Genomic DNA, 22721 nt, shown 5'->3' on the forward strand with positions numbered 1-22721 from the left:
CGCTACCGTATCCGTGTAACCATCGAAAGCGTCGTGAACGTTCAGGCAGCTGTTATCCTTTACGGTCACGATCAGTCGCAGCTACGCTCAGATTAACAGAGTATCTGAGTATTACAGAACCCGCACATTACATCTCATATTTCCATACGACTATCATAGGTACTTACATTAGCAGGTAAGCGAATACTGGATACATATTAGATTACCTATATACCTATAATATACCTTATGCTGATTAGATATTATACCTATTACTTGATATTGATATACTATACCAGTTTATACTACTATACTATGCATATATGTGGTATAATTTATTTGAATATAATTGGCAACTGAATTCATAAAATTTTTTAATGTATACCTATATAATATAATATGGTTGTATCTAATAATAAAAAAAAAAATCATAAGAAATTATATCCATTACATAATAATTATTGTTATTTATTGGTGAATTTATATATCTTATTAGGTATGAATGTATGATTGTATGAATACATCAGCTTTCGATTCAGATTGTAACTTTCTATAATTCATATATTTTACTCTTTTAATATAGTTTTTTTTTTCTGCTCTTTGCTCTTATACATATTTATCTATTTATTGTGTGGCTCGAAAGTCTCTTCTCGACCACACCGGGTTAACTGTATTGTATTTAGCTATATTATATTTTATTTTATTATTATAGATATTGTGTATATTTTTCTTAATAAAAAAAGTCACTTTTAAAAAAATTATTTATTTTAAATTAAACATTTATTGCGCGAATTTTACGAATTTTTAAAATATTAAAATATTTTGTTCGTGTTTTTTAGAATAACTACAAATGCTACTCAAATATTCAATACATAAATACATTTACTCAAATATTCAGTACATAAATACATTTCTTAATTTCTAAATTATTACGTTTTATTAAAACAACTTATTAGGAGCCACCCACTGTCGATGACATTCCTAATATTTTAAATAAAATTAATTATAGTTGATGAGTAGGTCACAACACCAGTTTCTTTTCAACCTCTTTGGGATATCAAGAAATTGGTTGATATAATTTTTTTGTGATGATGGCTAATGTTTAAGTGGTAATTTAAAGACTAAATCATATTATTAATATTATATTGTAACCACGGGTGTATATACGATTTTATTGCTGCAGTTCATGCAATAGTTTTCATTAATCATTTATAAGTCTGCGTGTATAAGTTTTGATTTGTGACATAAAATATGTTGCATATTTTGTGATAAATTTGTAATTTATAAACATGCAGTGCGCGCGTACTCAAGGTGGCACTTATATAATTTATGTCTACTGTATAGTTATATATAACAATATAAAAATATTTTACTAAATTTAATAATTATCTACATATATTTAAGATTTAAGAATAATAAAAAAATATTCTCATACAGATTGATATTTAATGTAATTAGACAATAACTACCTTACTGTATATACTACAAATAAATAAAGTATTTAAAAATAATAAAGTTTTAATTTATGTTACGAACCTCGTACGTAGTTTGGTTTGAATAAATTGAAGTGATGAAATATAAATTAGAAATCAGACATTTTTTTTAAGTTAATAATAATAAGTTATGTTTTTGAATAATATAAAATGTATGTTACCCTGGCTGATTAAAAGTTAAGTCCATTGTGTCAATAGTGTCAACACTAGAAAACTAATGTCACGACTCACGATAATAATTAATATTTATAGTTTTTAGATCAAATATAATATATAGACACTGACACTAAAGAAATTCTAAAATCAAAACGATCACTTTTAAAGTTATCCATGCTTTCAAAAATCCTCTACTTATAGTAAAAACTAAAAACTATTTAACACTTTTCGATTTTTCAAATACGTTTTAGCAGTCATGTTTTATATTGTAATTTTATTTGTTCGATTCCTCTAGGAAAATATAAAATGACAATATTTACAAAATATAAATTTATAGATTATTAGTTATTACTATAAGTTTTAAATCATCATAGTCCCTTTATGGCTATATTATATCTTCTAAACTGCTATTATCACGGACCTTCTCTTTAGTTGACTTAAAAATAAGTCGTTCGAATTTCGATTTGGATACATAGATATTTTCAAAAAATCTTCTACTTATGAGTTTATAGATATACAAATTTATAAGTAAGGTCATTAAACATTAAGACGTATAGTTACGTAAAATTCGATAAGAATCAGTATTGTAATAAATTCATTACCTATTAAATACTTGGTATACGAATCAAAATATATTATATATTATATCTATAAAGTATATCTATATAGTATAAAATCAATAAGATAATATGCCCGCCAGCTGCTAGGTATACGTTATTAGAGAAAAATTAACTTTGATATGCTTTAGTTTAGTATTCTTGACTGCATATATAGCATAGCATTAAAGTAATAACGATAGTTAGAGAAAACAAATAATATATTTAGATATATAAATATTATATTCTACGAAAGGACAAACGATAATATAGATGGAGGAGGGGTGAGATGATGATGAAGAGGTGGTGGTGGTGGTTGCTGTATGAATATTATAGTATAGTCAGTATAGAAGAAGAGAGGTTGTGGCAACGGGCAATGGCCAACGGGATGTATTAAAAAAATTATAATAATCATATGAAATAAAAGGCGTTATAACAGTACCAATTATTAAAGTCACCGAACGACGACGACGTTCGTGGCTTCGAAACGACGATAAGTAGTAAGTACACACGCACACATATGCGCATTACGCACCGGTCCTTTAGTGGGAGACACCGCCACCGTTTACATATTATTATTGTAAACAATTCATCCGTGCGAACGGGACGACTGCAAGGGGTTTGCGCACGCGCGTTTAACACGGGATTACAGGCGATGATGATAACAATAATAATATAACAACACGGCGGCGACAGTAGCATTATTATTATTACTATTACATATTTTATTATGCGTATGCATTCGTCTGTGTGGTTGCGCGTGTGGTGCCACCGAGGTGATCTCGTCGAAGTCGACGCGCAGCGACCGATGTGATAAAGGCATCTCTCTCGGGAGACTTGCCGCGCGCCGCCCGAGGATGTCAATGATACGGTCCGGGGCACATCGCATCGCACAGCACTGCTCAGCACGCGCGCCGGCGGGGGATCCACCCGGGTCAACCGGACCGTGGCCGCCGCCACTGCGGACGCACTCGCGCGTTGTTCACGCGTACTTAACGCCGCCGACCGAAATGTGTTATAAATTATGGTATATATATATATATAATATATATATATGAATGTATACGATTTGTCTGCAGATCATCACATGTATAATATATTGCATATATCGTAGACTGTAAAGCATGTGAGCGTGTGACATATTTATGTCCGCTCTGACAAAAAGACCTGCAATGTGATATTATATTTATATACGCGTTTATAAGTCCGGAGGGAATCGATTTCGATTTCAATGGTTATTAAACTCTCAGATCGTTTCCCTGCAACGTGTAGTACAATTTTGTTCAAGTATATTGGTATGAAGTATCTAATAATATTATGTGTACCTAAAAAAAAATATGTTTAATTATACTATTAATACTATAACAATATATGATATTATCGTACCTACCTACGGGTCTAAGGCGCTTGAATTGGGGGGTAACGCGGGGCAAAGGAGTACTTATTTTTAAAAAATATTATTGCGTAGGTACCCACTGAATTTATTATATCCAAATTAATTGGCATTTAAAGATTCGGATTTCAAATAATAGGTACCTACGCACATTTTTTTTGCACTTTTGCGTCTCTTCTATTTTTTTCTAATTTAAGTACTGTGGCTACGGCCTACGACCTACTATATTAAATATTAACAAAGTATTATACACGTTATAATATATATATCACATTCAGTGAGTAATCAAAATTTTAATGAAATGGAAACCATTATTTTACACCTATAGTGTAATTTTTTTTAATTTCCACCACCTGGATGTGTAATTCATATGGTCATCAAATAAATAAAATAGGTAGGTATATAGGTACAATTAAAATGTGTACTTGTTTTCATTGGCTTAACCACTGGGGAGGTCCAAAACATGTACCTATATTGTAATTTTATTGAATATAGGTTTTGATATTTGGTTAAAAATAAGACATGGACCCTCCACAGATACGGCCTTCAGAGTAAGTTAAAAAAAAATTAAATGTAGAATAATGATTTCCATTACACGAAATCGATAAAATATTTGTGTTTACATGAGTCTAAAAACGACTCACACAGATACACGTCATGATTGAAGCATGTAAAATGAATGGATATTTCGTGAAAAGTTTGATTCTACTACCTATATGTAAATGTGACATAGTAATATATATTCTATATTATACACAAATATTGTGGCTTTTAATATTTTACTAGAATTATTTGTTAAAACTAAGGTAATGGTTAATTTGTATTTACAGTTAATAATGATTAATTAACGAAATCTTTTTTTAGATGAATTATTGGTATACTATATATGAAGACATTTTTAAATAAAACGTCAACAGAAATTACGTCAGCAACCAAAAGAAGTGCTTGAATATAATATCATATTGGTACATTTCCAGTGCGTCATTACCTATAAAACATTATGCCACATACTGGTAAGCATTAGTTTCATAATATGAATGTATTATATTTATATACATAATACCTATAGGCTATATTATTATATGGATTATAATTTTAAAATTTGATGTCTAATTAAATAGATTAATAGACAAACTATAATGATGACATATTTAAATCTAGTTTAATCATATTTAAACTATACGATAACAGTTACCTATCTAAATTTCATTATTTCAATTAAAACTTCGTTAAAGCATAATTTCAATATACGTATATTATATATATAGTCATATTAATAATTTAATTTGTAGTTTATCCTATATTGACTATTATTGTTTGTTAAACCCATAACTTTTTTAAATTTCCAGTAATGGTGTTTTCTTCTAAAATATTATCGCGGTTAGTTATTTATTTTTGTCATTTTAATGTTTACCCTTAATTATTTTACAACCGACAGTCATCTGCAGGTCCACTTGCGCCATTATATGTTGAAAGTATAATATAAACGCGGCACGTGCACCTGAATATTTAAGGCTGCACTAATAAGGCAAAAATTCTTAAATACTTACATACACATGTATAATTATACAACATAATATAATTATAATTGTATACGTGATACGAACAAAAAACTAGTTACGTAACATATATGTATAATATATTTCGTTCGGTTGTCTGCGCATATAAATCAATTATGTGCAGATCGTCGTACACTGTTTAGGTATATAAAACATTATGTCTCACGCAGAACGTAGGTACTGCAAAGAATTGAATGATGATAAATACCGGGAGCCAAGTCGGGACATCTGCTTGTTTCTACCTAGGTGTTAATGGGCGGTAGTTTTATGAAATTACAGGGTCGCATCATTTTCACCGGCTCGGATCCGCCCCAAACCGCCAGAAGGTCTTCCAATCGACCAAACTCGATGCACTATACGTCTATACCATATATTATTATGCACGCTATATACCGAAATTATATTCCTTTTTACCGCAGGATAGGTTAGGTTTTGATTCCCCACAAACGCCAGAGAATAATGAGGATCGAAGAGTGTCGTAATATTTTTATTTTTTCAACACGAATGTCTTGAGCACAACGTAGTACATCACCGCGTGCCGTGTCGACGAGTGTTTATTATACTCTCGATTTGTAGGTACTAGGTACATTTAAAGCATTTAAAATTTCATTATAACTACCTGCTCCTACCCACATTCCAAGTTTATTTCACTTTCCAACCAACATAAATTTTTTTACTATATCGTTATTTTTGATTTTTACACATAGAAATTACAAAAGAAATTAGCTTTAAGTTTTCAATATAAATATCTGATTAAACGTATTTTTTCACACTCATCAATTATATATTACCTATTATTATTACCTAATATTATAATATTACAAATAATATATATTAAGATAACCTAGGCTAGCAACATATGTGATGTGGTGTATAATTAGATTACAGTATATGATTAATGATGACTGCAGCTGATTTTTGAAGTTCCTAATCTTTCAATAATTAAGGTTTAGATATTTTTCTAAAAAATTAAGACACGCAATTATATACCAATAGCTAACAAAAGAAACTATTTCATTGCAAGATCGTTATTTTCTAAATCTTTTTAATTTTTATTATATATAATATATTACATGGTATATGTTTTATACTATAAATGTAACCTATCAAATCAGTGTCTAAAGGAAAACAATTATTATTAGATACTAGAATATAGGTGTAGTAGGTACATAAATGTATCTGAATTCTGCAGTGACGGCGCTAGGGGGGGGGGCACTCCGTGCAAATGTCCGGGGCCCCTTGATTAGGGGGCGATATGCCTCCATGTATCCTTATTTGATTTTCATAATTTTATGGCACGCAGAGAAAAAGAAATCATTTAATTTATGGCACGCAACTTTAAAATAATTTTTTGTAATTAAGTAATGCGGCCTATACCGATTACCGAATTGAAAATACTACGATAAATAGTAAATACAACACATATCTGAGATATCTCGGTCAATAATAACAACCGATAACGGAAATATTGCAATAACTCATTAGCCATTAGTTGATCACGTTTAAGACTTTAAAAATAACTCGAAAACCGAAATCTTAAGCTGTCGTTTACTCGTGTTATCGTTATTCGTTACTAACTGGCCAATACAGATCTATTAAAAGTTAAAACATTGCATAGACCTTCAGAATCGTTTAACCATGATAGAGAATCAAAAGATTGATGCGTTTAGCGTTAGATCTATATGCACTATGCAGAATTAATAATTTTCAGATTGCTTGTTAATGAAAACCAAACTCCCCTCAAAGTACTTCTAATTTATAAAAATTCCAATGGTTCATTCCCAAATATTAATATGTTACGCTTCGGATACTTCTTACCATTCCAGCCACTTCAGCTAGCGCAGAGAGAAGTTTTTAAAAGCTAAAAATTATAAAAAAATATCTCCACAATAGGATCAGCCAAGAAAAGCTATGTTGGTTGTCTATATGGTATCTATTGAAAAGGCAATATCGGATAAAATCAATTATGATAAAACTATAGATGACTTTGCTGCAGCAAAATCTAGGAAAAAATCATTTTAATTATACTAACCTATGTATGTACACATTTGACATTTTATGTAGGTATTTTATTAAAAACAAAATAAGAAAATACCCTTTAATTATATTTATTTTATTATAATTTAATTTACTCACTACTTACGTTGACACATCACACATGAATATATAAATATATTTTTTTTTATGTAGCTAACTTTTTTGTTTTGTATGTAAGTTTTAATTTTGATGATATATTGATATCTAATAAATTATATCTATCCTCTCATCAATTAAGAATAATAAAATATATCACTACTGGTAATTTGTATCTGAAAAATGTCTAAAGATTGTCAGCTCTTATATAAAACAAAATATCAAATGTAAGTAGGTACAATCTAGTTCCATAATCAACAAGGGCCCCACCAAAAATATTGCCCAGGGCCCCAAAATATGTAGTGCCGTCACTGGAATTCTGCAGGTAGCAGGTACCTATACCGCATATACGGTACCTAATTATAGGTATATTAATAAATATTATATACATGTTTATGTATAGTAAGTTGTAAACATGTAACTTGTAGCTTGTAAGTTGTAGGTATAGGTAAATTTTGCCGTAAGCAACTTTTATTTTTTGCTTGTTGTTAAGACTTCAATCATTGTTAGTTAATTATTAGGTATATTTGTAATCTGCAGTTATTGCATTTCTTAAAGCTCGTATACCTATTATCTGTATAGTATTATAGTCTATAAAATATTAATTATAAGTACATTATAATATTATATAATTGATAAATTAATAATTATGTCATCTATTGAATCACATTACAGGTCAAGCTGGCGTTAACCAATTAGGTGGTGTATTTGTCAACGGTCGCCCATTGCCCGACTATGTTAGAAGGCGTATAGTACAGTTAGCTCTGTTAGGTGTCCGCCCATGTGATATATCTCGACAACTTCTGGTTTCACATGGATGCGTGTCAAAAATCCTAACTAGATTTTACGAAACTGGCTCCATAAGGCCGGGTTCAATCGGTGGTGCTGGATTACAAAAAAATAAGGTACACATACGCGTTAGGTTACGTAGTTTTGCATGGTATCGAATAATCTTGTTAAAAAAAATCGTTAATCGTTATTTGTAGCAGTTAAGCCTAGAGTACAATAGATTGATATCCATACAATACCCTCGTATATAATATATATAGCCATATAGGTAATAGGTACATTCATTTTTACAAAAGTGGGTATTAACTATTAACACGAGTTAAAAAATCAAATTTAAGTTAAAATGTATTGATTTTACAATGATGTGTATGTTTTGTGTATTTTTGTCTGTGCACACGGTAAGTGGTCGAATAAATGCTTCGTTTTTCAACTTACGCATCTTTTCTGGTGGGAAAGCGAATAGTTGGTACTTTTGAGAGGTATAATTCCATGTAGTTTTCAAAAGCGTCAGGAAAAAAAATCAAGGAAGAACTGAAATTTTTACGCAATACCAGTTTTTGATAAAATCAATTTTGTATTTTTATTTATTGGTGTAACTTAAAAAAAAGTAACTGTATAGATACATGAAATGTTTACTGAATGATTACATTAGCATTTTTTTTTTTTGTTTTTTTTTTTGTTTTTTTTTATATATTGAGCTTAAGCCCGGCAACTATGGCCATAATTAGCTGATTTTTTGTTATTTGTAGGGAGGGGAACGATTGGAACCGTTGGTTGAAACACGTGTGTTTTTTTAGATTTTAAAGAATTTAAATCAGGCACCCTCAGGCTGGGCATTAACGAGTTAAAAAGTTAATTTAATTTTAACCTTTTAACTTAACTATAGTTACTTTTAGCTTTTCATTAACTTCACTATTAAATTACTAAATTTCGTTTTTAATTATCGTGAAATTAACGAATTAATTTTTCATTTTAAGAAGTAAGTATTAAGTTAATTTATTTTATTTTTAATTTAATTATATTTCACTATTTCAGTCTATTTATTTTTCATGTCAAAACATTTTTACAGTGAATTGTTTAAAGTCAAAAATGTATATCATTCGAATCTATCTTATATGAAAATACTGTATAAAGTATAAGCACTATAGTCTATATAATTTAGTTTTGGGTTGAAAAAAAATTAAGTACGCTAGCGTTGTAAAAACAAATTAACTTTTTCTTAACTTAATAAAAAGTTAACAAAAAGTGTGTATTAACTTTTAACTTAACTGAGTTTAACCTGCAGTTAAATTAACTTTTAACTTTTTGTAATTTATGCATATTAACTTAAATTAACTGAGTTAAAAAAAAGCCTTGGACAGCCTTAGGTTTGTGCCATGCCCGGTCGAAGCCCGAGGGATATGGTGGCCTCACTCTTTAGGCAGTTGCCTGCCCAGAGAGAGATAAGCCGCCCGTGGTCGAGATTCAAACCGACGCCGCAGTCCGCTCGGCATTTTCTATACACCATAAAATGTTCAAAATATTTTGATTTATGTTGAGCTATTTATACAGGCATAAGAAATCTTTGATTTCTATTAGTTTTTTTTAAAAATATTATGCTCAAAAAAAGTTGAAGATTCATAATAATTGTTTATGATCGTCTAAAGATAACTTATGACAAAATTCGTCAAAAACACGAACATTTGCAAATTATTTTGAGTTAGAATTTCATAAAAATTGTTCTTTTTATATCTAATATTTGAAAATACAAAGTTTCTTATAAGTAGTTAATGTTGTAAGTTGTAATTAAAAAATAAAAAATATATTAACAGTTTTTTTCTATAAATATTTTAAGTTCAAATTTGGACGAAATCAGATATTTAAACAAATAACAACGATGTTAGTTATATCGTATAGTAATTCAAAAACATTATTCGTGTAACTTATGAATTTTGTTCACTTGCCAAGTTTCAGTATTGTATACAATGTCTGGTTTATGTGAATAATTATCTACATGACTTGAATAACTCGGGCATTGTAAACTTTGTCCGGTCAGCGTTTACAATGATATGGCATAATATATTAATATATACATATATAATTATATAATTGTTCCAATTCATTTGAAAAATAATTTGTTGATACATATGATATATTCTTGTTAAATCATGGATGCATGTATTGCCTCAATAAATCTATGTGTATTTAATTATTAATGATAAGACGTGAGGTAGGTAACCTATTCAGGTAATCAGGTATACTCTGTTATAATCAGGGGACGCTACACGTAGGCATACCTATATTGACATATTGTCTCCGTCTAAAAAGTGCATAACATATCAAATGTACTCTAAGCAGATCACGTTTCGTTAGTATAACAACTAGAGATGGTCGGTCTATTATGAAACATGATGGTAATACCATTATCTGTGTTTGTATGTGGGTTATTTACGATAGTTAAATTTTTTAGCAAGTTTTACGTTTATAATATAGCGTAAATTAAAAATGCTCAAATAACTCAATTCAAAACTGAATTAGGTATCATAAAAACCCACTTATATACACAGATAATAATAATAAGTTCTTACCACTAAGTTTCATAATAGGATAATATTCACACTAATTTTTAAACTAACGAAGCTAAATGTGATCTGCTCGGCGTAAATTTGTTATATTACCTACGCACTCACAGTAAAATGGAGGCTGAAAAATATGTCTGTAGTCTGTGATGAGTCTTATTAATGCATAATATCACCGCATCCAATATATAGGCGTATTTTGTTTCTGCTGTGTGGTTAATGGTTATATCGTTAACACAATTATACACCATAAATAGTTTAAAATATTTAACTACTCCACCATGAGGCGTAGGTTAGTTGGTTATTCAAATATGATTGTATTATAGGTGACTATTTACTATTAATACCTAGTGAAATCGTTTTATCTAAACAATATTATTTAATTTAGTGAATAACAAGAACATTTGGAACATGGACCTCATGGTTCCATAGAATACGGTGACAGCAGTGTGATAATACCTTAAAGCTAGATTCATAGCTACGTCAGGTATATTAGTTTTAAGGTTGAGCTGTAGTCAATCCTTGGTATACTCAGTTGTAACTTGGTTATTAACGATATCAATAAAGTACCGTCCTATCAGAATGTTATTTGATCGACATTCGACACGACACACTACCCAACTGTGGAAACGGCTTTACTCGTGTCGTATACTCGTGTGCCTAATATCTTTTTCTGAATGGCCGTTGTAATCATGGTATTATCCACTAACCATACAATCTACCAAGAATTTCCAGAGTTAGGGGCTGAGCTCAATTTTTGGACACATGCCACGTCGAATGACGTGAACCCGCGGCTTATCTAAATCAAAAATGTAAACGACATTTCATTTACTAACCACATGTAGCCTAACATTTATATAATAATATGCTGTATACATACCATTTAATTATTTATTTATTACTAATATATGGAGGAAAAATCCATTTAAAATATGTATAAAATATGACAGTCATATAAAGCATTTATTAACAAATAAATCAATATATTTTTATAATTTAGACAACACAAGGTCATTTTTCAAAGAAAAGTACCAGATGCTGCAAACAAGACGTATCAAACAGAATGACCGGATCTCTAAATGCACCTTCTCCGATACGCAACCTACCTTGGATACATCCTTTAGGTAAAATATTTAACTATACAATTCTATTGATTAAATTAATACACAATAAATTATTGAATTACATTTAATTTAGTATTGTAAGAACAAAGAACGTATTAACTATACACAATAATAATATGATTTTCATCTTATTTGTGGTTATACTACCTATATAACGTGCGATATAGTTTCATTAAAAAAAACTTAAAATAGGGATATGTTTAATGGCGAAATATGTTATTACAACATATTAATAAATTATATACAAATATATAGGTACAGAAAGTAATATTTTTTATACAGAAAATATTATTGATATTTAAAATAATTATAATTTTATGAAATTTTCTTTTCGACATTATAAAACGCACGTTATAGTAGATAGTTGTAAACATTTTATATTGTAGTTTTTTTTTTCAATTTTAGATTCTGAGCGGAGCGATGAATGTGTTGAAATTTACAATGGTTGTGTTATTATTTTTATTTTTTATTTTACATGATAAGGTAGTCGAAATAATGCTTAGATTTTCTGTATCTTTTCCAGTAAGAAAGTGAATCTATTTGGTGCATTGGAGAGGTAAAAATTCAGAGTAGTTTTCAAAACGCCAAGAAAAAAAATTAAGGATAAACGGGAATTTAAACGTTTTTGGTGTAACTCTAAAAAAAATTACCGTAAATACAAGAAATTATCACCGAATGTTTATATTAGCATTTCTTATCACCATACAATTTTCAAAATATTTTGACTCATGTTGAGCTATTTATCGGCATATGAAATTTTTGATTATTATTAGTTTTAGATTCTGAGCGGAGCGCGATGAATGTATTGATTTTACAATGATGTGGGTTTTTTAAAATTTTTTTTTTGTGTCTTTCATCACCTTTTAGGACAGTAAAAATGGTTAGATTTTCTTTAACAGTATCTTTTCTGATAAGAAAGTGAATCTAGTTGGTACTTTGGGGGGTCAAAAGTAAAAATTTCCCAGTAGTTTTTAAGAACGTCGTGAAATATATAAGAAAAATTAAGGAAAAACGGGAATTTTTCGAGAAAATCGATTTTAGTTTTTGGTGCAACTCTAAAACAAATGACCGTAGGTACATGAAATTTTGACTAAATGTTTATATTAGCATTTTCTATACACCATAACATTTTCCAAATATTTTGACTTATTAACAAATACAATTTTATTGAAAATTATAGGAAAAAAAACTAAAAAAATTTAATTCAAATCTCTTCGTTAGTTGTTCTATGGATATTTAAACGTAGAATATCGATTTTAGTTTTGTGTTGTAATTTGAATATATTATTCATAGGTACATAACCTATACTTGACATATTATATGTATATATTATATGTATATTATTAAATACAAATAATATTAATTCAACTTACCTCGGTAATCGTATTAATAATAATATAAATGTAGGTAGTATAAAATATCCTAGGCTGACAAACCGTCTCCTCTCAGAATCGTTTTTCGTGTACAATGATATTATTTAACACTTTCCATTACAGTGACCTACTTGTAACATACTGTACAGCAGAGCGACACCCACTTACCCGCTTATTTTATCTTAAGATTACATGTTTTTCGATAAACCTACTATATATAAATTATTGATCCTGTAGTTTAACATTAAATTTTTAATATCATAATTCATAATATTTATTCTCTATTTAATATAATTTTAGCCTTTTCGGATATGTGTAAGAATTCGTTTAGAGCATACGCCGAATCATCATCCTACGCCATATTAATTTTTTTCTGCAATTATTTACCATAGTCTTATACTATTTTTCAGATATTATAATTAGGTATATAGGTAATATATTAAATTATAATAAATTAATAAATAAACATTGTTGTAACTTATTTTATATTGATTTAAACCCAAAATATGGTTTTTATATGAGTGTATTTTATCGAACATTTTGGATTTTTGGTGCATATATTAACGCATAGTTTTAAGAACATATTTTGTAATTGTTTAATTAATATGTTAATATTCAATTTATAGACTTGTACTACGAACGAATCCACCAACACATTCACGAAAACGGACCGACGAGCGTCGCTGGCGGTCCGTCAAACGGCCAACCAGCGCTGCCTAGCCCGAAGAAGCCGCACACACCTTACACCATCGAAGAGATATTGAAACCCACGGCTCCACGGCCGCGGCCTCCATCGCCATGTGGATTACTCGTGGATGGAGTGTGCACGTGTGGTCTCACTGCAGGTAACGTTGTGTCAGCGGCGTTTTACGTCGATGCGCAGCAGCAACAGCAGCAGCAGCAGCATCAGCAGCATCAGCAGTTTATATGCAGTCAGCCATTACACCGTTATTGAAACAACTCGTATACACCCACCTACCCATCTACCTATTTTGTTTATTTTTAAAATTAATTTTTTTTTTTTAATATTATTGTGTCCGTGACGAATAAAAAATGTTTAATGTAAGTTTAAGCTATACATATAATTGTTATTGAATCGGTATTGTACCTATATGTATAAATGACAAAGGTACTATATATATTTGTGTGCAGCGTGTTTGTAAATAAAATATAAATTCATTTTTGCGCTATATATAGCTATATATTTCTATAGAAATCAAAGCTAATTCATCTTGATAGGTATAAGTACATGGCAATGACTCTATCAGAATAAATAAAAAACAAATTCACTAGGTGAAAGATTAAAACCCAATGGCCAAATTATTTTATTATTATATTTTGGTAACTGGTATAGTATATAGTCTATAAGTACATATCTCTATTCTAATATAGTATACTACATCATTGTTAGCACTTTTTCATTCCAGAAATATTTTATAAACTACCTACTTATATATGACCTGCAGACGTACAGTTAATCCCAATAAGAGGGGCTCCCTAATCCCCTGATATATTGTGTAGGTACTATAATATAAATAGTAAATACACACAATATATCGAGATATCTAACTGTATAGTATATAGTACCATGTATGCATTTATGTAATTATTTGACATAGATATTTTTCATTAGGGTAGCTAATAATATAAAAACATTTTATTGAAAAAAACCTACTTAAATGTAGACTAATTTGAAATATCAATTCACTTTGAGATTTTAAATATTGATGAACGTATTTATGTTTGACCACGCTCATTCATAATAATATATAGATTCAAATGGATCACGAGCTCATATTATATAGCTGTGGGTTATCTACATTTTTTGAAACTTGTTGTTCTTTAATACTTTTTGAATACAGGTGCCTACTGCCTATTACACAAACTTTCTCTTCTATAAATAATAATATAATATATAGAATAACTATTTCTGTGTATACTTCTTCAATAATAATATGAAAATATTTCTTTATTTTTACGTTGAAAATTGTACCTATACGATGTAGGTAGGTTCTGAAATGCGATCTGAAATGCGATATCCATAGAAGTGATAGATTTCGCCAATAAGAATAAATGTAGGTAAAAATAAAAAAACAACAAAAGTGACTATAATTATTATTATAAACCCACGTCCACGATGCGGCGCGGCGTTGTGTGATCGAAAACGATTAGCCCCGAAAGAGTTTTCAAAGGTTAAACCATTCGGGCAGGAAGGGCGTTCAATTTTTTCGGTATACACGGAATTCAATTTGTCGCATACATATTACATATTATTATTTTATTTGTGAGCGCGTCTAAGTACAGCTCGTACATCCGTACACACACACACACACACACACACACACGCACGCACATATAAATAATATGAAATATAAATGTATGAATGTATGTATGCTTGCGTGTGCCCGTGTGGGGCATGCGTGCAATGTGTAATTGTCCGATGTAATCTATTATCGTCGGTCATCAAAGAGACCGGTCGGCCGACCGTGTAATTTTCCAGTGTGATCCGACGTGCCCTATATAATAATAATAATCGTTAGTCGCAATGACATGACGTGTCACGCAAACTGTGTAACCTACCTATATAATGTGTATCATTGATACAATGATGTACGTATCATAACTTTAAACCACAATTTTAGCAATAATAATTGACTGAGTGGAAAAATAATTACTCTGATAAGTGTTCCTTTATAATATTATTATATAAATAGATAATACATATTTAATATAAGCAGTATACCTGCATAGAAAAGAGAAAGAAAAATTCGCTTAGTTACGAAATTATTTTTACCTCATCTCTCATATATAATAATTTCAATTGATTTCTTTGCAAAATATGTATTCTCCCACAACTTTTTCATCGTAAAAATTAAACCTATAATTGACCATGTACGTTAATAATGTTAATAATATAGTCTCTTTACATATTATGTAATATGTATAGAGTATGTAACAAATAATCCAACTTTCTCAAAGCTTAGTCCATGTGATTTATTAATTGTTATGGAAAATATAACTATATATAAGTTTTATAATGGGAATAATTGTAGTTATATTATAATATTTTCCGTCACATCACTTAATCTAATCTATGCATAAAAATATTCAGACTCATTTGTTATTTTTTCTTCCTATAATTTTAGTCTCTTTGATTTCTTATCGTCGTACTCTTTGCTTTTCGTTTATTATTTTCTTAATTTTATAAAGTCCTTTTTTTTCATAACGCGCGCTCTGTATTTGCTATCTGAACTCGGAAGTCTCCTTTGTCTAAGCTATAGCTTACAATTTACAAAAGAGCTCTTTTATTGGTCGGCAGGGTAATTATTTGACTGAACTATTTTTCAAAACTTTTCTATTGCTTTTCTATTCAAACGAAGTGGCTATCGATATTTATACCTAATTCTATCTAGTTAAAGAGCAATCGATTAGTTATTCCCACTTCGCGAACCGGTCTTGAGAACATGCAGGTTGTACGATATAAATAAAGTTTTCCAAGTTATATTTTACAGGGCCTAGAAACTGATGATCTGCGTTCATAAAAGAACACAATCAACACGATTTAGCAACGTATACAAGGTTTATTCAATTATTGAAATACTTATGCCGGATTGCACAAAACATTTAATGAATCAATAGTGAGCTAATGGTCCCTTAAACAAGATTTAGTGGCCCGTGATTGGTCCATTAAATTTTTAGTGAACCATTAAATTTAATAAATTGTTTATGCAACCCAGCACTAGTATAATAATATTATTAAGTACATTATCACTTGAGTAACCCTGTACTTAAGGGTGGTATATTGAAGATCACGGGAGTAGCGGAGTACGAGTTAAAAAATATTGAATTATTATGATTTATCTATTTAGATAGATTATTATACCTAAACTAAATCAAATTATTTATGTTACTTAAAGTCTTAAAAATGTAGATATAACTGCAGTCCGATATAGTCTCATGATGCATGTTTTTTACCTTATTTGCCCCAGTAATCGCAATGGCAACAAATACCATTTTCTCCTATATTTCTATTATAAACTCAAAACTGTATGTTGTAACCAATAGCAACCATTTATAAACAAATTTTGTATCGTAAATCTCAATTCTTAAATTTGCAATAAAAAAATTAAAGGCTACTTAGCTATTGAGATAACTATCCTATCTTTTAAGTAGTCAAGTTAGACGAAGCAAGAAAAATTTACAAAATGTCATTAACATCGGCTAAGTGGTTTCGGAGATTAGCGCTTTATAGAAATTATAGTAAGTTATAGGTATTAGATAATATATTATAGTTTATAATCCAAAATCCTATGTTATAACGCATGCGGTTAAACTTAAAGCTATAATAGATACGAGCTTAGCTCAGTTGGTATATACACGGAAAAAAAATATAAAATACGTATACGCATAACGTATCAGCTCTATTATTATTGACTATTGTATTATAATTGAATTATGCTGAAATAAAAATAAATAAATATTCGTTCTTAAAATACGGTTTTGTAATATTTTTAGTTGTGTCCTGACACGTATTTTCACAATAATATATTTTTATAAATGTCAAACTGAACATAAGTATTTAAATTGATTAAAAAAGGGTAATCGTTCAAATTTCAAATCTGTATATTATACCTATACCTATATATATACCTACTGTTTAACATATGAAATAACACATGAACTCGCATACTTTATATCGAATACATTATACATATTATATTGGTACGGTCCCTGAACAATCATATTCTTACATCTACTATCTACTACGTACCTGTAATACATAACTTCACCGACAACCCTATTTCGGTGGCAAACCTTTGATTTAATTCCTCCAACGACTACACAACGGTAAACATGGTATAGTATATAATATCGTCAGTGGTATTTTAATTGGGTTTCAGCGCGCATAACAACAATAAAGATAATAAGGGATGAACGGGCTGAACAACTGCACTGCTCCAGGCTATATAAACGGGGTAGACGCGTAGAGGTTATACTGTTGAGAGGAGCATATGTATATATATGCGAGAAACGTACACCTGATAATTTCGAGGTTCTGCAGTCTTTATTATATGACATGTATAGGCACGTATTCATATTATAATACCTACTTGGAGACTAACCTAACCAGCAGTGTCATTGCTACAGCGCGTCAGTGGTTCATATATTATATTTATACGTGCATATTATTTGGGTTATAAAAACCGGTGGCAAAGGGTTAACGAGATCGTCTCCCGACCTATTTGCACCGCGCACGTTATGTAAGTACTTAACTTAGGTACAATTATTACCTTTGGATGCTTAAAAAAAATTAATAATTGCCGTAATAAAACACGGTGGCGGCGGCGGCGGCGACAGATCGGACACGGATTAGTCCCTTGTACATTTTACCCTGTTTTTATTTATTTTTTTACATACCCGCCAGATGAAATAATAACGGTCATATAATTGAACTGCATGTATATAGGGTTGAAAAACATAAAAAAAAATAATAAAAATGGGAAGACCGAAGATGTATTATGTATTTATATTCTTTTACACGAGTACCTATATAGTATATTAGTATTTTTATTGCGTGGCGGAAGGATACGGCGTCAAAAACAGCATAACCGACATGATTACGGTGTGCTTGCGTGTGAAGTGTGATAATGTGTATTATTGTTATATACTTACAACTTACATATTCGTATAGGTAATAGGTATACCATACCATTATTATATATGAATACACTATTATTATATATCGAATATTATAATATTATTGGATTTTGGGATGTTCCCAAATATTACGCAAGTAATATATAAACAAATTAATGATTTTCGAAAAGAAAATCCTACGAAGAATATTTGGACCAAAGAGAATTGATGAAGATGGCTATGAAATAAGATCAAGCAGAGAGCTGATTCCTCTATTTAACGAGCCCATTATAGCTGCCACACTCAAACTGGGATTTCACGCAATATCATTTTTCGACAAAATCGATTTTGGTTTTTGACGTGACTCTAAAAAAAATGAACATGAAATTTTCACTGGTTGTTTATATTTGCATTTTCTATACACGATAAAATTTTAAAAATATTTTGATTTTTTTTGAATTGTTAAGGAAAATTTTCAGTTTCATAAGCATTTAAAGTTCAAATCTTGACAAAATAATACGGAAAAATCACAAAAATTAGCAAATTATTTTGAATTGAGAATTCATAAAAATTGATCTTTTTAAATCTAACATTTGAAAATTTAATACAAGATTCCTCATAAGTTTGTCTACCTTTATCGAAAAAAAAAGTCAACAAGCAAATCAAATTAAATTTGTATGAGCGTTTGAACTTTGAAGTTTAAATTTTTACATTGGATATTCACTCGATTTGTTATGTAGCGATTATTTTATTTTGTTGTAATTCAAAAACGAATAACCGTAGACACTTGATATTTATATACTATAAGTTTATTTTATCAATTCCTATACTTGATAAAATTTTGACTTTTTTTGAGCTGTTTAGAGACAATTTCAAATTTCAATTTTTTTAGTTTTTTTTTTCTAATAATATCAATAAAATGTTATTTGTTGGATAAAAAAGCGTAAACATTTAATACAAGGCTTTTGACATATTGTTACAATAGAAGTTAAAAAATATTAAAAATACATAAACACAATTTTTTTTTATAAACATTTGAAGTTCGAATTTCGACAAAATTTAATAATTATTTTGTAGTTAAAAATGTATAAAATGTTCAAATTTTATAGCTAAGCTTTGAAAAAAATTTAAAACAAGGTTCTATGTAAATAGGTTAATATAAAAATTACTTTATTCACAATAATATCGTCAAATATTTACGCCACTGTCGAAATGTATAATATTATGCTGACTAAAGCTTCTCACGCGTCGTAGTCAATGCCGCAATTAGCGGTGGTCAGTGGCGTAGAAAGACTTGTTAGCGGCCCAGCAAACCTAGGAAAATGCGCCTTTTTAGCGATTAAAAAATTGACGAAAATACGGAATGATATTTTTTAACATTTATTTTTTATATATATATTTAGGTAATTCAACATTATTTAATTATCAGCTATTATGACAATATGTAAATTTCGAACTTTAAAAATTTTCTTTTCTTGCTTTAAGGCTTAAGAATTCATCGATGATTTCGTCATATGAAATTTGTCTAGCAAATTCATGTTCTATGGATAAAATTGCCATGCTTGTTAGTCTCTCTTGTCCAATAGTTGATCTTAAATAATTTTTTATTAGTTTAAGTTTACTAAAACTTCTTTCACAACTAGCGGTTGTTACTGGAATAGTGAGAAATATTCTTAACGCTATTTCTAGGTTAGGATAAATATCTTGTAAGTTTTGTTTATGAATAAATTTTAATAAATCAATCGGTGCAGTAATTTTGAAATTGGTCATCAGTGCAGAAGCCTGGTGTTTAAAACATTCCATTTCAGAGCAAAGCTCGAATCCATTGAGGTCTTTGTCGTATTTGATTGCTAAATCGTTAGTCCATTTTTTAATTTCATCAAAATCCATTGACGATAGCTTACTTCCACATAAAAATTGAAAGTCATTAGATAAAATAGTTTTAAATCGCCATTTTAAACTCGATAAGATTGAGTCAACTGCCACGTAAAAATCATTTTTTATTTTGGCGTGGACGGATGTTGCACCATCATCTATTGCTTTTTCTCCATCCATACGTTTTATTTTATGCCTTCGTTTTTCTAGAAATTCAGGTGACAGTTTCATTTCGATAGCAGTATTCTTTGCATTTTTTAATGAATCCTCAAAATTGTTATCACGAATTTCTTGAACAGAATTATACAAACCGTTTAACATTTTACTTGCCATATCAATTGTAATATCTTTAGTTTGCAAAGTCTTATTGGTTTTATCGATATGCGTAAGTATTTTATTCCATATATTTAGTAAGCACAGCAATTTTAGATCTATTAGACGTAAAATTTGATTGCAACCTTCAATAGTGTCATAGTTCATATTAGTAGTGTCCCTCATTTGTTTTAATATCATAGCAATACTGATGATATTACTATATTAGTATGCAAAGCTGAAATGGCTTGTTTCTTTGATGACCAACGAGTATCACTATGTTTCTTTAAAGTAACATTTATGAAATTTTTTAACATATTCCATCTTGAAGTAGAACTAGAAAAGAATACAAATATTTTCTGAACACTTCCAAAAAAAGTTATCATAGCAGGTGAAGTTTCGGCAGCATGAACGCCAACAAGGTTTAAACTATGCGCTGTACAAGGTACAAAAACTGCTAATTTATTTAGTTTAGTAATGTTAACCTGCAGAACTCCTTTAATTTTCCCTGCCATATTTGCCCCATTATCAAAACTCTGTCCTCGGCAATTATTAATATTTAAGCCATCAACTTGTAATTTATCAACAATATCGGAAGCCAGACCAGTTCCAGTCTTTTCTTTTGTTTCTATATAAAATCGATAAACCTTTCTTCAACCGTTACTTCATTATTTGAAATTTGTACGTATCTTATAATTTGTGATAACTGTTCTTTGTGTGAAAAATCAGGAGTACTAGATTCTTTCAGTTTTCTTTGCTTTTCAAACCAGGCACCTGAAGGTTTTTTTGAAGTCATTATTTTATCTAAGAATACCTAAAAAAACATGAGTTCTAAGAATTGGGTATGATAGTTAGAGAGTACATGTTTACGTAAATTATAAAATGTTTATATAGTTTTATTAACTTACGTGTGTGCGTACAGCGTGCGACGTGTCAATATCATAGACGGCTAAGAAATGGCAATACGATTACCCGCGTCGTACTATGCGTTGTAATACGCACTATCGTCACTTTTAAAAATAAGATTATTGATATAATATAGACCGCTCGTGAGCGCTTAAAGCGTACAAATCGACCAAGACGAACGCATCCAATATCATAATATATTTTATAGACGGGCCACGGTCGATCCCGTACTACGATTGTACTGAAACACGAATTTAACGATAAACAAGATAAACAAAATCATACACATTTCAAAATGACTATATAGGTAATAAAGAAATGTCGTTTTGAAGGTAGAATAAAAATAAGTACCAATTTTAAAGCACAAATTTGCGCCCCTTCATAATATGCGCCCCTGGCGTAGGCACAGTTCGTCATACCCTTGCTACGCCACTGGCGGTGGTGCTGGGGGTGCGGTGCACCCCCAAAAGGGCCCATTTTCATATTTAGGGGGACCTTTTAATAAATAAAGAATTTTAAATTTTAAACTAATATGAACTTTTATTTCAATTAACAACACATGATGAAAATTTAAATTTTAAATTTTGTGTTACGTACATCTAATATTATGTTATTATACTTCTTAAGATAATATTTGTACTGTACATTTTTTAACACAACCTTGTGGAGGGAATGGTGTCGTAAAACCCAAAACACCTCTCCGCTCCCCTCCTCCAGCCACACGCATCAGTGAATGTCAATCATTAACATTTTTTTGCAAATTTGGTCAGCCCCCCCACTTTTTCCGATCCGTTCCAAACCAACGCCAATATATAACAAATTAATTGCAAATAATTGC

At 29.9% G+C, this 22721-nt stretch overlaps 2 protein-coding genes across 2 annotated transcripts; one reads left to right on the forward strand and one right to left on the reverse strand.

Annotated features, from left to right (window-relative positions):
• Window positions 1-14213, forward strand: LOC100568529 (paired box protein Pax-8-like). The gene is made up of 5 exons (XM_003244248.4): window positions 1-175; window positions 4482-4630; window positions 7985-8214; window positions 11657-11780; window positions 13780-14213. The coding sequence occupies exons 2-5, from the start codon at window positions 4618-4620 to the stop codon at window positions 14106-14108; spliced, it is 696 nt and encodes a 231-aa protein (XP_003244296.1). The 5' UTR covers window positions 1-175; window positions 4482-4617; the 3' UTR covers window positions 14109-14213.
• A 6035-nt stretch (window positions 14214-20248) lies between these two features.
• LOC103309336 (zinc finger MYM-type protein 1-like) lies at window positions 20249-21178 on the reverse strand. Its single transcript, XM_008184530.1, has one exon. The coding sequence runs from the start codon at window positions 21176-21178 to the stop codon at window positions 20249-20251; it is 930 nt and encodes a 309-aa protein (XP_008182752.1).
• Between the last annotated feature and the right edge of the window lie 1543 nt (window positions 21179-22721).

The sequence above is a fragment of the Acyrthosiphon pisum genome, chromosome A1 (genome assembly GCF_005508785.2).
Source record: "Acyrthosiphon pisum isolate AL4f chromosome A1, pea_aphid_22Mar2018_4r6ur, whole genome shotgun sequence".
In the NCBI taxonomy this organism is placed as follows: Eukaryota; Metazoa; Arthropoda; class Insecta; order Hemiptera; family Aphididae; genus Acyrthosiphon; species Acyrthosiphon pisum.

Bases quoted from the DNA above. Each gene is read 5' to 3' on its own strand.
- LOC100568529 (XM_003244248.4), top strand. The intron at 8,215-11,656 runs GTACACATACGC...TTTATAATTTAG, and splicing joins CTGGATTACAAAAAAATAAG to ACAACACAAGGTCATTTTTC. The intron at 11,781-13,779 runs GTAAAATATTTA...TTCAATTTATAG, and splicing joins ACCTTGGATACATCCTTTAG to ACTTGTACTACGAACGAATC.
- LOC103309336 (XM_008184530.1), bottom strand. From the start codon at position 21,178: ATGATATTAAAACAAATGAGGGACACTACTAATATGAACTATGACACT.